Here is a 17,636-nt window from a genome sequence, read left to right as displayed (position 1 = left end):
AAATCGGGAATATTTACTTCATCTTCTTTGGCGAAGGAGTTTTGGAAAACCGATAATAAGTCTGCTTTGGTGGAACTGTCATCAGTGACTTCACCGTTGTTACTGCACAGTGAAGGTATTGATTGTGTCTTGCCACTTGTGTGCTTTATATATGACCAGACTCTCTCTGGGTTTTCTGCTAGATTCCGAGACAGAGTTTCATTGTGGAAATTATTAAAAGCATCTCGCATTGAAGCACGTGCTATATTTTTAACTTCTGCAAAACTTTGCCAATCTTCGGGATTTTACATTCTTTTAAATTTGGCATGCTTTTTTCATTGCTTCTGCAACAGCTATCTGACCTGTTTTCTGTACCATGGGGGATCAGTACCATCACTTATTAGTTTATGTGGTATATATCTCCCACCTGACGTCAATACTATCTCTTTGAAATCATTCCATATCTTTTCTACGCTTACGTGATCACATCGGAAGGAGAAGAGACTTTCTCTTAAAAAGGTGTTAAGAGCATTTTTATCAGCTTTTTTAAATAGATGCACTTTGTGTTTCTTTTTGATGGTTGTGGGTGTTAGGGTATTCAGCCTAGCAGCAATTGCCTTGTGGTCGCTAATCCCTGTATTCGTCATGATACTCCCTATTTGTCCCGGATTATTTGTTGCTAAGAGGTCAAGTATGCTTTCACAACCATTTATGCTTCGAGTAGGCTCATGAACTAATTGTTCAAAATAATTTTCTGAGAAAGCATTCAGTACAATTGTGGATGACGTTTTATGCCTGCCACCGGTTTTAAATGTATAATTTTTCCAGCATATTGAGGCTAGATTGCAGTCGCCACTGACTATAATTGTATGAGTGGGGCACCTATTTGAAATGAGACTCAAGTTTTCTTTGAACTGTTCAGCAACTCTATCTTCTGAGTCGGGGGGGGGGGGGGGGGGTCGGTAAAATGATCCAATTAACAGTTTTGTCCGATTGTCGAGTATAACCTCTACCCATACTATTTCGCAGGAACTATCTAATTCAATTTCACTACAAGGCAAATTACTTCTGACAGCAATAAATACTCCACCACCACCTGTATTTAATCTATCCTTTCTGAAAACTGTTAGATCGTTTGAAAAAATTTCAGTTGAACTTATTTCCGGCTTTAGCCAGCTTTTGTACCTATAACTATTTGAGCTTCAATGCTTTTTATTAGGGCTTGGAGCTCTGGTTCTATCCCAACACAACTATGACAATTTACAACTACAATACCAATTGTTTCTACAACTATCTTACTGTGTTTTACCTGCCCCCTTTTAGACGGACCACCTGTTCTGTGGTTTCCTGAGACCGTTTAACCCTGGACATCCCAGAAAACTAAATGATACAGTTCAGAACAAAACAGCCAAAATCCCTCAGTCAAATTCCTGGAATGAAATCTAGATATATTGTAATAAACAAGTTGAGTATCTAGAAAGCAAATTATGTAGCTTTGCATTTGAAATGCAAATATTAGCTACTGCCATTCGCATGGACACCAAGAATTTATTTATTTAAACATTTTTTTAAGCTCATTCAACATACTGCATATACTGAAACTGCTGAAAAGAAAGATCACAAACAGGTGTCTTGCTCATCCAAGGGAATCATGTTGCTTGTTATTTAAAACCTGCAATTATTATCAGTTCCCTCCATATAGGGCTACAATATCATTGCCTTTTTTATTTGCATAGGAATTTACAATCATTTAAGGAAAAATGTTCTGAACACAGATGTATTGCAAAGAAGATAACTTAAAGCTCCCTGCTCATTGATTAAATTTACATGCTTGACTCCTCTGCATATCAAAACAAAAATTTACAACAAACTAAAAGGAAGGAACATTCTGAGTATGAAGCTATATTCATTTAAAAAAAGCTCCATGATACTCTACTTCAGAGATCATAATACTCAACTGCAGAGTTCAATGAAGGATGAATTAATTATCTGAGCAGAATATAGCTTTCAGTAGGCTTGTTGTGTAAATGTAACTGCGAAAACTTACATTAACATGAAAATATTGCTGAACCATGGACCTCGCTGTTGGTGGGGAGGCTTGCGTGCCTCGGCGATACAGATAGCCGTACCATAGGTGCAACCACAATGGGGTATCTGTTGAGAGGCCAGACAAACATGTGATTCCTGAAGAGGGGCAGCAGCCTTTTCAGTAGTTGCAGGGGCAACAGTCTGGATGATTGACTGATCTGGCCTTGTAACACTAACCAAAACGGCCTTGCTGTGCTGGTGCTGCAAACGGCTGAAAGCAAGGGGAAACTACAGCCGTAATTTTTCCCGAGGGCATGCAGTTTTACTGTATGGTTAAAATGTGGTGCTACAGAAGAATGCTGAAGATTAGATGGGTAGATCACATAACTAATGAGGAAGTATTGAATAGGACTGGGGAGAAGAGAAGCTTGTGGCACAACCTGACTAGAAGAAGGGATCGGTTGGTAGGACATGTTCTGAGGCATCAAGGGATCACCAATTTAGTATTGGAGGGCAGCGTGGAGGGTAAAAATCGTAGAGGGAGACCAAGAGATGCATACACTAAGCAGATTCAGAAGGATGTAGGTTGCAGTAGTTACTGGGAGATGAAGAAGTTTGCACAGGATAGAGTAGCATGGAGAGCTGCATCAAACCAGTCTCAGGGCTGAAGACCACAACAACAAAAACATTGCTGTCTCTCATTAATTGTAGTTTTATATACATTTAGTTGTATTACCCATTTTTTGATATATATATCCTGTACTCTTAACTCGTTGATCAGCAACTGTAAGTTATGAGATGAATAAATCTCAATTTTTTATTCCCAACATTTCATTTGAACAATCAGATACTGTATAATAATTTTTACACGAAAAAAGAAGTAATTCTATTGTGTAATTAGGAAATAAAGAAACACAAAAACAGAAAAATTTAATTTCCTATGGGAAATCATAACAAAAACTGTTTGGATGAAGAAGCCCTTCAGGAATGACTACACAAACTTAAGAAGGCCTACAAAAAATTATTTACAGGTTATATATTATAGTACTGGGACCTATGTGTCATTGTGTTTATTGCCACTCTTCTTTCTGTTCTTTATATATCATAGCATGAATTTGAGAAATTTGATCATATGCAGAGAAATAAAAGTTAAATAAGCGCCCATTGTGCATTGCCAACTTTATGAAGAGGTCAACATACACTGTTTATTGAATGACTTAGTGTACAGTCATTACAATTAATGTGAATTGTGACAACGTGGTATGTCTTTATCACTTGATATGTACATTGACAGTGTCAGACATTGCAATCTATTACCTGATGCACAGCAGCTACAAGATGGCGGCCACGTCATATAGTCAGTCATTTTTATTTATTGTAAAAATTTTTAAAAAATGAACCACTAACTATTGTAATTAAATTATATAACCTAATCTAAAGAAAGAGAAAGCATTTATCCATCTGCTGAATGAAACAATTCATTGTATTTTGTATTTATACATAAAGGGAAGATAAGTCAATTCAGATTCAAGACCAGTGAGTTAAAATATGTTGCAATCAAGTGCTCTATTCTGCAAATATTATTTACTTTATCAAATTGAAGTTGATCTATTGGTATTTCAGAAAAAAAGGAGAACGAAATAAGTGTTAAGTGCCCAATTTGAAATCTCAGAATAGTGTGCTTAAAAGAAAATGTATAAGTAGTTGATAATAGAAATGAACTACATTTGTTGATTCAAAAAAACATGAAATACTTAATTGGAATTTTTTTTACAAATGTCATATTTTCTACAATATGACAATATTATGAAAAGGATAGACTTCTACTTGCCATGTAGAGGAGGATATGAGTAGCAGATAGGCAGAACCAAAAGACTGCTACACATTTGAGCTGCTGGTTGGTTGGTTTGTTGGTTTAAAAGATGGGGGAAGGGAGCAAATAGCTAGGTCATCGGTCCCTTGTTCTGAATAAGACAATGCCACAAGGGTGAGAATAAAACAAGCAAGACTGACAACACAAAATGGAGAGAAAGGAAAAACCACAAGAACGACAGAAGGACAACCAACACATCAAACGAAAAAAGGGTAGAAGAAAACCACAGAAAGCAAAAAACAGATAGAAGAGATTAAAATGACAAAACAGATTACCATGGATAGCTGACCATGAGAATAAAAAGGAGAAGCCAGCCACTCTGCAATACATTAAAACCTCCACCCTAAAAGCACTAAGGCGGAGGACACAGAGGGACAAAGGACATGCGCTAAAACTTAGATCAAATGATTAAACCCACCCTCACGAATAAAATGTAAAACTAAATTAGCTGATGAGGCGTTGCCAGATAAAATTTGTGGCAATGAGTCCAGTAACTGAAGATTTCGTTGCAGAGCAGTCGAAGTGGGACAGTGCACCAGAATATGGGCCACTGTCAACCGGGCACTCAATCGACACTGAGGTGGGTCTTCAAGGTGCAGAAGATAGCCATGCGTCACCTAAGCATGACCAATGCGGAGCTGGCAGAGAACCACAGAGTCCCTGTGGGAGGCCCACATGGAGGACTGCCACACATTCGTAGTCTCCTTAATGGCACGCAGTTCGTTGTGTGTACTGAGACTTTGCCATTCTGTCTCCCAAAACCGAAAAACCTGGCGACGTAAAGACGAACGCAGGTCAGTTATTGGAATGCCGATCTCCTTAAGCAGTTTCCGTGTAGCCTTATTGGCCAGCCTGTCAGCAAGTTCATTGCCTGGGATTCCGATGTGTCCTGGGGTCCACAAGAACACCACTGAACCACCGGACCGTTCCAGGGCACAGATGGGCTCCTGGATGGTTGCTACCAAAGGATGACGAGGGTAGCACTGGTTGATAGCTTGTAGGGTGCTCGAGGAGTCAGTACACAGGAGAAATGACTCGCCTGGGCATGAGCAGATGTGCTCAAGAGCACGAAATATAGCCACCAGCTCTGCAGTGAAAACACTGCATCTGTCAGGCAAGGGTGCTCTTCAATATGTCCTCCATGGACATATGCGAAGCCGGCATGACCATCAGCCATCCAGCTGTCAGTGTAAATCACTTAATGGCCTCGGTACATGTCAAGAATCGAGATGAAGTGACAGTGAAGAGCCGCAGGGTGAACAGAGTCCTTTGGAAAATGTGAAAGCTCCAGGAGAAGCTGCAGCCTAGGTGTACGCGATTAGACCTCAAGTATAGGTGGAATAGCAAGGACTCCAGTTCAGACACAAGGGACTGGACGTAACTGCAATTGTAACCCCTGACCTAGGCCGCCGATGAGGGAGATGAACCACCATTGGTGGGAAAAGGAGACAGTAATTTGGATGCGCAGGAGAACTAGGAACATGTGCAATATAACTGGAAAGCAGTTGTGCAAGCCTGACCTGCAATGGAGGAACTCCAGCCTCCGCAAGGATGCTGGTCATTGGACTCATCCTAAAAGCTCCCATCGCTAGTTGAAAGCCACAGTGGTGCACTGAGTCGAGTAAACGCAATACTGAGGGCGCCACCGAACCATAAACCAGACTACCATAGTCAAGGCGGGATTTAACAAGGGCTCCGTATAGCTGCAGCAGTGTAGAGCGATCTGCACCCCAGTTGGTGTTGCTAAGGCAGCGGGGACATTGAGATGCTGCCAGCACTTCTGCTTAAGCTGACGAAGGTGAGGAAGCCAAGTCAATTGGGCCTCAAAAACCAGTCCTAAAAATTGATACGTCTCCACTACAGTGAGGGGATCGTCAGGAAGGTAAAGTTCTGGTTCCAGATGAATGGTACGATGCTCTCAGAAGTGCATAACATCTACATCTTCATCTACATACATACTCTGCAATCCGCCATACTGTGCACGGCGAAGGGTACCTCGTACCACTACTAGCATCTTCTCTCCCTGTTCCACTCCCAAACAGAATGAGGGAAAAATGACAGCCTATTTGCCTCTGTAAGAGACCTAATCTCTCTTATCTTATCTTTGTGGTCTTTCTGCGAAATGTAAGTTGGCGGCAGTAAAATTGTATTGCAGTCAGCCTCAAATACTGGTTCTCTAAATTTCCTCAGTAGCAATTCACGAAAAGAACGCCTCCTTTCCTCTAGAGACTCGCACCTGAGTTCCTGAAGCATTTCCGTAACACTCGCGTTATGATCAAACCTACCAGTAACAAATCTAGCAGCCCGCCTCTGAATTGCTTCTATGTCCTCTCTCAATCCGACCTGATAGGGATCCCAAACGCTCGAGCAGTACTCAAGAATAGGTCGTATTGGAGTTTTATAAGCCGTCTCATTTACAGATGAACCACATCTTCCCAAAATTCTACCAATGAACCGAAGATGACTGTCTGCCATTACATGCTTGTCCCACTTCACATCGCTCTGCAATGTTACGCCCATATTTAATCAACGTGACTGTGTCAAGCACTACACTATTAATGGAGTATTCAAACATTATGGGATTCTTTTTCCTATTCATCTGCATTAATTTACATTTATCTATATTTAGAGTTAGCTGCCATTCTTTACACCAATCACAAATCCTGTCCAAGTCATCCTGTATCCTCCTACAGTCACTCAATACGACACCTTCCCGTACACCACAGCATCATCAGCAAATAGTCGCACATTGCTATCCACCCTATCCAAAAGATCATTTATGTAGATAGAAAACAACAGCGGACCTACCACACTTCCCTGGGGCACTCCAGATGATACGCTCACCTCCGATGAACACTCACCACCGAGGACAACGTACTGGGTTATACTACTTAAGAAGTCTTTCAGCCACTCACATACTAGGGAACCAATCCCATATGCTCGTACCTTAGTTAGGAGTCTGCAGTGGGGCACCGAGTCAAACGCTTTCCGGAAGTCAAGGAATATGGCATCCGTCTGATACCCTTCATTCATGGTTCGCGAGATATCGTGTGAAAAAAGGGCGAATTGCATTTCGCAGGAGCAATGCTTTCTAAAGCCATGCTGATGCATGGACAGCAATTTCTCTGTCTCAAGGAAATTCATTATATTCGAAACACATGACTTTGTGGCCGAAAACTGAAAGCCGTGGGCTAGGGCCCATGACTGCGCCTTGTGGATGGCTCCCTGTAGGCACCGCTCAACAACACCAGTACTAGTGGAACAGTACAAAACGCAGAAGTCATCTGCATACAGAGAGGGTGAGATGGACAGCCCTAAAGCTGCTACTAGACTGTTAATGGTAACTAAAAATAGAGATACACACAATACAGAGTCCTGTGGGACCAATTCCTCTCGATATGGGGGGAACTATGGGAGGCACTAACTTGGACACGGAAAATATGAAGTGACAGGAAATTCTGGATAAAAATTGGAGCGGGCACCAGATACCCCACTGGTATAATGTGCCAAGCATATGATGTCGCCAGGTCATGTTATATGCTTTTTGTAAATAAAAAAAGATGGCAACAAGGTGTTGGCATCTGGAAAAGGCTATTCGGATGGCAGATTCAAGGGACACAAGATTATCAGTGGTAGAGAGACCCAGGCAGAAGCCACCATGGCACGGAGGCAGTATGCTACGTGACTCCAGGAACCAACCAGACCACCGACACACCATACGTTGCAGCAGCCTACAATGAAAGTTGGTGAGGCTGTTGGGCCAATAGCTATCCACATCAAACATGTTTTTTCTGGGTTTGAGCACTGGTATGATGGTGCTCTCCTGTCATTGCAATTGAAAGATGCCATCGCACCAGATTTGGTTGAAGATCGTGAGGAGATGTCACTTGACGAGAGATGAATAATCATCTGACTGTGGATCTGATCGGGCCCAGGAGCTGTGTTGGGGCAATGTGCAAGGGCACTGAGGAGCTCCCACTCTGTACATGGGGTGTTATCGGGTCCACTGTGGCATGTAGTAAAGAAGAGAACTTTCTCTTCCATCCGCCATTTGAGAGTGCAAAAGGCTGGGGGGTAATTCTTCGATGCAGAGGCGCGAGCATAATGCACAGCACAGTGCTCGGCAATCACATTTGCGTCGGTAGATAACACGCCATTTATATTAACACCAGGAACACCTGCTGGGGTCTGATGCCCAAAAACTTGTTCGATCTTTGCCCACACTTGGGAAGGTGACGTATGGCACCCAATGGTAGACACGTACCTCTCCCAACATTCCTGTTTCTGCCTTTTGATAAGCTGGCGTACAGGGGCACAGAGCCATTTAAAGGCTATGAGGTGCTCCAGGGAAGGGTGCCACTGTAGAGCTTGCCGACACTTCTTAATTCCCTCAGCGACTTCCGGCAACCACCAAGGGACTGTCTTTCACTGGGGCAACCCTACAGAACGAGGGATTGCGTTTTCCACCACAGTAATGATCACTGTAGTTACCTGCTCAACCACCATATTGATGTTACTGTGTGAGGGAGATTCAACGGTGACAGCAGAGGTGAAAGTTTCCCAGTCCGCCTTGTTTAAAGCCCATCTGGGCAGGCGGCCATGGGCATGACACCGGGGCACTGACAGGAAGGTGGGGAGCTGGTCACTAGCATACAGGTCATCATGTGCTCTCCAGTGGAGAGATGGGAGAAGGTCAGGTCTGCGAACCAAGATATCAATGGCCAAACTTGTGGCATGTGCCACACTGAAATGTGTGGCGGCCCCAGTATTTAAGAGGCAGAGGTCGAGTTGTGACACTAAATTTTCGACATCTCTGCCTTGCCCAGTAAGAACTGTGCCACCCTACAAGGGGTTATGAGTATTAAAATCTCCCAAAAGTAGGAAAGGTTTAGGGAGTTGATAAATCAGTGCATCCAATGTGTTCAGGGATACTGCACCATCTGGAGGATATATATGTTGCAGACAGTTATTTCCTGTGTCGTCCAAATCCTGACAGCCAGAGGGGTTTGAAGGGGCATAGGTTCACTGCATACTGAGTTCAGGACATAGACACAAACTCCACCTGGCACTCTATTATAGTCACCACAGTTCCTGTAATATCCCTTAACTGCGGAGGGCAAGGGTCCAGATTGCCGGGAACCAGGTTTTCTGAAGGGCAATGCAGAAAGAAGGTGTAAAATGTAAGAGTTGCCATAGCTCAGCCAGGTGGTGGAAAAAACCTCCGCAATTCCACTGGAGGATGACGTTATCGTGAGGCTTGGTAGGCGTGAAGCACGCGAGGAGGCAGGATATGCCTCAGGGTCACCTGCTGCCTCTAAGTATTTTTAGCCATTTCTATGGTGGATGAGGTATCAGTGAGATCCAGGTCTGCACAGACCTTTCGTCAAGTGAGCGGTTGTATATGATTGCTTTCTTAGCAATCATATACAACTGCTCACTTGACGAAAGATCTGTTACTAAAGACTGGAAAAGTAGCAAGGGTCACACCAATAGTCAAGAAAGGAAATAGGAGTAACTCAATGAATTACTCACTGACCTCAATTTTCAGTAGGATTTTGGAGCATATACTGTACTCGAACACTAGGAATCACTTTGAAGAAAATGACTTATTGAACATAACCAACACGGATTCAGAAAATATTGTTCTTGTGCAACACAGCTAGCTCTTTATTCCCATGAAGTAATGAGTGCTGCTGACAAGGGATCTCAGATCGATTCCATATTCCTAGGTTTCCAGAAAGGTTTTGATACCATTCCTCGCAAGCGACTATTAATCAAATTGCATGCATATGAAGTATCGTCTCAGTTGTGTGACTGGATTCGTGATATCCTCTCAGAGAGGTCACAGTTCGTAGTGATAGACGGTAAATCATCGAGGAGAACAGAAGTGATATCTGGCATTCTGCAAGGTAGTGTCATAGGCCCTCTGCTGTTCCTGATTTATATAAATGATCTAGGTAATAATCTGAGCAGCCCCCTTAGATTGTTTGCAGATGATGCTGTAATTTACCATCTAGTAAAATCATCAGATAATCAATTCCAATTACAAAGTGATCTAGAGAGAATTTCTGTATGTTGCGAAAAGTGGCAATTAGCACTAAACAAATAAAAGTGCAAGGTCATCCACATGGGTACTGAAAGAAATCCATTAAATTTTGGGTATACGATAAATCGTCCAAATCTAAGGGCTGTCAATTTGACTAAATACCAAGGAATTACAATTACGAGCAACTTAAATTGGAAAGAACACATAGATAATATTGTGGGAAAGGCGAAACAAAGACTGCGCTTCGTTAGCAGAACACTTAGAAGATGCGACAAACCCACTAAAGAGACAGCCTACATTACATTTGTCCGTTCTTTGCTGGAATATTGCTGTGCAGTATGGGATCCTTACCAGGTAGGACTGACGGAGGACATTTGATACATGATTTGGGGTGGCAGTCACTGAAACAAAGGCCATTTTCTTTGCGGCGAGATCTATTTATGAAATTTCAATCACCAACTTTCTCTTCTGAAAGTGAAAATATTTTGTCGACACCCACCTACATAGGGAGAAATGATCATCATAATAAAATAAGAGAAATTAGAGCTCGAACAGAAAGATTTAGGCATTCCTTTTTCCCACGCGCCATTCAAGAGGGGAATGGTAGAGAAGTAGTATGAAAATGGTTTGATGAACCCTCTACCAGGCACTTAAGTGTGAATTGCAGAGTAACACTGTAGATGCAGATGCAGATGTAGATCCCCACTGCATCCTCAGATGCAGAATTGATAGGGAGTGGTGGTTTTGGGGCCACCAGAGGGTCCTGTTTCTTAGCAGACTTCTTCTTAGTTTGCTTGATCTCTCACTTCTCTTTAGGAGCTTGCTGGGAAGATTTCTCCGAAGCAGCTTCAGACATGGAGGAAGACTATGAAGCTCTTCGTCCAGCAGCTTTTGGCTCCACTGGCGATTGTCCACTGTGGCAGTAGTGGAGACCTTAGAAGAGAGGGCCCCAAGGGACCCCTTCTGCACGAGAGGAGCAGGAGGATGCTGTTGCTTCTCTAGCATGGGGGAGGGGACCAATGTCCCCTGCATTTGGGAGGGGGGGGGGGCCTCACTCCCGAAGTAGGTGCTTTGACATGTGCCCAAACTTCCAGCACTTAAAGCACCACATAGGGGAAAGTGCGTATGGTTTAATGTCACAGCTCTCAACCATCACCTTGACCTTTTCAGGCAATGAATCACCCTCAACAGCCAAGATGAAGTCACTGGTGGCAACCCTGTTGTCTTTGTGTCCCCTGTAAACGTGCCAGATGAAATGAAGACCCCACCATTCTAAATTGGTGCAGAGCTCGTTGTCAGACTGCAAGAGGAGGTCACGATGGAAAATAATCCCCTGGACCAAGTTGAGGCTTTTACGGGGAGTGACAGAAACAGAAATATCACCCAGTTTGTCACAGGCAAGTAATGCTCGGGATTGGGCTCTGGATGCTGTATGAATCAAGATTCAAGACTATGCCATTTCACATCTTGGACAGCGCTGTCACTTCTCCAAACTTATCCTCAAGGCGTTCAATGAAAAACTGAGGCTTCGTAGGTAGAAAGGAGCCCCCATCGGTTCTGCTACAGAATAAAAACCGAGGCGAATATGGCTCTCTCCATTCTGTAGCTCTGTGTTCCTCCCATGGTGTAGTGAGGGAGGGTAACGATTTAGGGTCATACCTGTCAACATTGTATTCTGTCTTGCACTTCTTAGAGACTGCGGGTGCCATACGGTCACCAGCAAGAGTTGACTTAGTCTGCTTCATTGCAAATCATCCACCCAGATGCTACCCACTCCGATCAGGGGCTCTCCCCAGGTGTGCCACCCAGCCACAGCAAAGGCCAACTGGCATGCTGGCTGTTGCCAGGAGTCTTGATGCCCCAGGAAAACAGGCATCTACTCCTTGGCATACGTGGGGAGTTTATAGCTCAGGCATCAGCAGTGCGATCCCTGTGTTGTCAGGGGGCTACCACCAAATGGGTACATGATAACAGCCCCACCACAATGGACCGGCAACTGTGCTGGATATTGGGTGCAGAGAAATCCAATATTGTCATGGGGGCGAAAGAGGACAGGAGACAACGGAAGAAGATGACATACCCTGGAAAGTGTCCTCACCTAAATAGTTGAATCGCAGGTGGAGATGCAAAGCCATGACAAGAGATTCTGTGGACGTACATCTGTAATCTTAGCTGACATGGTATTTCATATACCAATGTAATATATTACTGAAAAAGGTATAATGAACCCAATTTAAATCATGGGGTACCATATATGACCCTATTAATCTGCCATTAACATCACCTGCCATTTTGTTGATTGAGAAATAGTGCTGGTAATCTCTTTCTGTGATTGCAAGGGGATTTTCATCAGACCACACAAGATGATTATGAGAATTCGTGACACCACCTCTTGTGAACTTCAACTCATCAGTAAATAAAATATTAGGTTAACACAACACTTTTGCAACATCTTTTGGAAGAACTGCAAACTTCCATATTCGTCTTGAGGCCTTAGGGTCTGGATGTGATGAACCTAGTGCGGATACAGCAAATGTTAGTGAAGTATTGCTCAGACAATAAGATGACTCACATGTTCTGCTGATGCCATCTGTTAATGTGCAGGTTCCACGATTTCTAATCACTAAATATATCAGGCAGACAAATTCAGAAAGTCTTAAACCATTTACCTTGTGGGGTGCTTGAGGAGCTGTGCCCTAAGATGCTGGAAAATTCAGCCAAACAGCTTACCTGTTGGTATTCTATGATATGGATATTTTTCGGCACAGGGGGCATGAGCTCACAGGCTATTACCATTAGCTGAAAAATTGTGGACAATCATATCTCAACATCTCTTATGGAATAGTACAGTTCCGTGGATAACAAGATGTGAAAAAGAGAAAAGAAAATGTACTCAGCCATTTTTATATACAAACAGCACAGTGACAGTAAACAAAAAATGAACCCATTTATTTAAGTAGGTCAGATATCACAACACATAACCAGAGTTGTGAGTAATTCACTGTACAGCAACACACACTAACATGAACAAAATGTCTTTCAGTGCCTCCTAAGCACAAGTGTTCAGATTTCAGAAGGAACAGGTTTCTGAATCCATGTTTATTGCACTTTTCTGCTTTTGCAGAATGCTACTACATTCCATAATATTTTAACACTTTTTTAACACCCTGTACATATTTTTTCTAATGGTGATTATATGACATAAATGCTGACAATAATAACCAGTGTCCTTTATTGCACTGCACTAGTTATCTACCTCATACAGAATCTACATTTCAAGTACTTGTCCTTCAAGGCAGGAAAAACTTAAAAGAGCATTTTCTTTCATGTGCATCTGTACACAGAGAAATAAAAAGAACTATAGCTTTAACCACCAAGAATTATAAATGAGACTTCATTATCATTTTCTGCCCTGATGTCCAAAATTTGATCCAGTGACTTCTGTTTGATTTTGGAAATTAATTGATTTAGTCAAAAGTGTGAAACTGAACAGAAGAATAGCTAGTTACCAATCAGCTCATTAAAATCTCTCTAAACTTCAGAAAGTAAAAAATTTAAAAATTTGTTATATGCCTTCAATTTTAGTTCATTTAAAAATTAAGAAGAGCATAGAGTAAATTTATATATGGTACAAACTCATTTTCTACTTACAGATCATAAGATGAGATATAAAACCAACAGGATAAAAATACTTTACCTCAACAACTTCAGTTGGTAAATCGTTTAGTTTCACAACAGAATTGCAATACCTATTCTTAAGCATTGCAGGATGTAAACGTTTGTGAGTGAAGAGATGAGCCATCAAGAGAACAACATTTAGTTGTGTTTCTTTTGATATACTCCCATCTTTTTCAGTAACACATATATTGTGTAGAAGTCCACTCCGCAACAGATACGCAAAAACAAGATTCCCTGGTTCATGATAATGTAAATGCGTCACTATCCCCGAAGAAAGATGCTGTGGTCTGCCATTATCATCCAGAAGTTTCTGAAACAATAAACATGAGTAATCCATAAACCTTCAAATTCTGTGAAAAATATACAAGCAAGAAGGCCACGCATTATGAAAAATTAAGATGGTGTACCAGGCAGATAAGATTAACTTACCTATTAAAATTAACTAATGAAATAAATGAGCAAATATTTTTTCTGTAGTAGGAAACAATTTTTTTAGATGTGATTATTTTCATAAACAGATAGTCCTGGATGGAACACACGTAATGGAAGGAGCAGAGGTAACCTCTCACACAACAGACACACAAACAAGATTGAAAGTGATGCTGAACTTTGCAAAGTACTTCCTCTTTACAAGATTTTATATAAGCAGTAAATTCTTTTATTGTTCTAAGAATTTTTGAGATCTATTCCTATCTATGCACTCTCAGTGAAGTGGCACAAAGCCATAAAAGGAATCACATAATGCACCGGTGAGTATGTCTAGGGGGTCTTAATGAAAATAAAGAAGCTGTCCAATATGCCACTGAAAGGGCAAGATGTAACCAGCTGTGGATTGTGGTATACATTGAAATGAATGTTGGATTCATATCGGTCTTACGATCATACTGGTAGAGAAAACAGAGAAGTACAACTCTGCTTGTAGAATTTCAACTAAGCTCACAATCTGCACTATTGCCCCTAGGACTGAACATGGCTCCCTGGTTCTGAGCGATTTGTGCCACAGGGTTGAGAGCTGGTCAAGTATCAGAGGCTGCTAGCCAGGTAGCTGGTGATATCTGGGATGCATGCAAGTGTTTTTTATTTGGCGACTTTCTGTCCAGTCCAGATAATGGCTGCACTGGACCCCAAAGTATTAGTATAAGACCCACAGGTGAGATTATTAAAATTCCAGTGATTCACTGCTAATACGTTTGAAATAAAGTCACACAGTTTTAAGACCCCCTAAAAAGGAGTGGAGCTCACATAATACTAGGTACAGAATGACAAGAATGATAGCCAATACTTTAAACTGACTTCGGTGAGATATCTGGACAAAATCCAAATGTACATCAAAAGGATAGACTAATGGAAAGTGGAGGTGGTTTTCCTGTTACAGTAGATGTGAAACACAAATCCATGAAGACAAAAACTGCAGCTGCAAACAAGGCTTTTTTGGCAACACTCAGTACCAAAGACTGGGCATGAACTTATAATGTGTCGTTCTATTGACCATCAGACTAATCCCCAGGTATAAATGAAAACTTTAGAGATAACGTCAGCTCGCTTGCAAGAATGTACCCCAATCATATTGTAAATATTGCAGGAGGCTTTAATCAACCAACAACTTATTGTCACAATTACAGTTTAGGAAGTGGTGGGTGTGAGAAGACAACCTGTTGAACAATATAAATGCTTTTTCTGAAAACCACTTATTTATTTATTTATTTATTTATTCATCCTGTGGATCACATATTGTACAAAGTACACATGATATAGGACAAGTCATTTTTCTTAACAAATATGTAGTTTGGAGAAAAAAAATAGGCAATGGACTGCCATTTAAAAAAATGTACACAAAATTGTTCGTTGATGAATATAGTAACTTCACATACAGAGAATACAAACAATTTACATGGGGAACTAAGAAACATGTAGGCAATGTAGTGCTACTTTAAATTTACACAGATAATCACTGAGATTACAGAATAGTGAAAATGTCAACTGGAAACACAACAGAAGGACAATGTCATTTAAAAACTACATTAAACATGAAATTAACATTGAGATTTCACAGACAGTTAAGTTTTAATACTAATAGAATGTGTACTTGTACATTCAAAAGCGAGTTGAAAAATTTTGGGAAGTGAAACTGAAACACAGTTGTGTATAGTAGAAATTAGGTTATTATTTTGCCTACAGAATGTTTTACTCTAATCACAGTATTTTACAAAGGAACTCTATAATTTTTCATTTCCAGGAATTCTTGTACTGAATAGAAACAGTGCTTTGTCAGAAATGCCTTTAGTTTATTTTTAAATATTGGATCTGGAGCAGTTTTTATTTGTTCTGGAATTTTATTGTGTAATACGACACCCAGATGCGTTATATAGTTTTGGTATGATGATGTCCTTGAAAAAAATTGATGGATATTAGATTGCCCTCTGGTATAATGAGCGTGTATATCATTGTTTCGGATTAATTTGCCTGTTCTTGAGATGTATTCCCTGGTGAATAGGATTGTTTCTTGAATGAATAGGGATGGGATGCTTAGAACATTAAGTTTTATAAATTGACATTTACAGGATTCCAGCTTTTTGAGGCCACAGATTATCCTCAGTGCTCTTTTTTGTAGTTTAAATATATTTGTGCTGTGAGTTGAATTTCCCCAAAAGATGATTCCATAGCGGAGCAATGAGTGGAACTGCGCATGGTATGCTTGCATTAGTGTGGATTTACTTGTAGTAGATTTTAGTATTCTTAGTCCATAGCACAATGATGAGAGTTTCTTTGATAAGTTGTTTATATGTGTGTCCCATTTTAAATTTTGTTGGACCCATAGACCCAAAAATTTTGTTGCATTTACATTTTCAATTTTATCGTTATTTAACTTTACTTGGATAGTTTTTTGACTGGATGTGGGAATTAGATGGAAGTTGATACATACAGTTTTCCCACTATTAACAATTAGGCCATTTTTGTTAAACCACTCAGAAAGTTTTTCCATAGAGTTATCAGATATTGTCTGAAGGGATTCAGGGCTAGATCCAGTCAACACTATGCTTGTATCATCAGCAAACAGGATAGTTTTTTGTGGGCTCATACGTTCAACAAGATCATCTATGTAAATGAGGAAAAGTAATGGCCCTAGAACAGAACCCTGGGGAACACCATATCTTATTGTTCTTTCCTCCGAGAGGAAAACTGTGTTATTTATTTTATTCTGTACATTAATATCGTATTGAAGTGATACCTTCTGTCTGCGGTTTTGTAGGTAAGAGCATAGCCAGTTGTGAGCCACTCCTCTTATTCCTCTTCTTTCCAATTTAGCAAGCAGTATTTTATGATCTAGTACGTCAAAGGCTTTAGAGAGATCTAAGAAGATACCTGCAGCTATATTATGTTGGTCAATTGATTTCAGTATGTGGTCCAACAGTTCAAAAATTGCTGTCTGGGTGGATAAAGATTTACTAAAACCATGTTGTTGAATGTTGATTGGTGCGTGGTTTTTTATGAAATTTATAAGCCTGTCATAAAAAAGTTTTTCCAGGATTTTTGAAAAGATGCTTAATATGGATAATGGTCTATAATTGGATACTAAATCCGGGGAACCTTTCTTTAGTAATGGTGAGACTTTAGCTATTTTGAGAGCATCTGGAAAAATGCCAGTTTTTAATGATTGGTTGTAGATGGTTGATAATGGCTTTACTATATGGGGAGCACACACCTTTAATATGAGGTCAGGTACTTCATCATAGCCACTAGAGATTTTATTGTGTAACAATTTTATTATGTTCATAATTTCATCAGGGTTTGTTTCATAAACAAACATTGTAGCATTAGTGCTGTTTGACGTATTGGTGGAATTGAAGAACGATACCTTGCAGTTTGCCTGAATGAGATCTTCTGCTAGTGAGGTGAAATATTCATTGAACTTGTTTACAACTGTGTATGGATCTGTGACCTTAGAGTCATTAAGTGTTAGAGAAATGTTTTCCTTTTTAGGTGTTGAACTACAAGTTTCTTTTTTAATAACTTTCCACATAGCTTTCATTT

General features: G+C 40.7%; 1 protein-coding gene across 1 annotated transcript in view; it reads right to left on the bottom strand.

Annotated features, from left to right (window-relative positions):
• Window positions 1-17,636, bottom strand: part of LOC126262726 (probable ATP-dependent RNA helicase DDX60) — a 141,014-nt gene that overhangs the window by 64,807 nt on the left and 58,571 nt on the right. The window contains exon 3 of the mRNA XM_049959526.1: window positions 13,624-13,914. Coding sequence (XP_049815483.1) covers window positions 13,624-13,914 — 291 coding nt within the window. The remainder of the gene's footprint in view (window positions 1-13,623; window positions 13,915-17,636) is intronic.

The sequence above is a fragment of the Schistocerca nitens genome, chromosome 1 (genome assembly GCF_023898315.1).
Source record: "Schistocerca nitens isolate TAMUIC-IGC-003100 chromosome 1, iqSchNite1.1, whole genome shotgun sequence".
In the NCBI taxonomy this organism is placed as follows: domain Eukaryota; kingdom Metazoa; phylum Arthropoda; class Insecta; order Orthoptera; family Acrididae; genus Schistocerca; species Schistocerca nitens.
The sequence above is the reverse complement of the archived record's forward strand: the minus strand, read 5'-3'. Positions and strand labels throughout refer to the sequence as shown.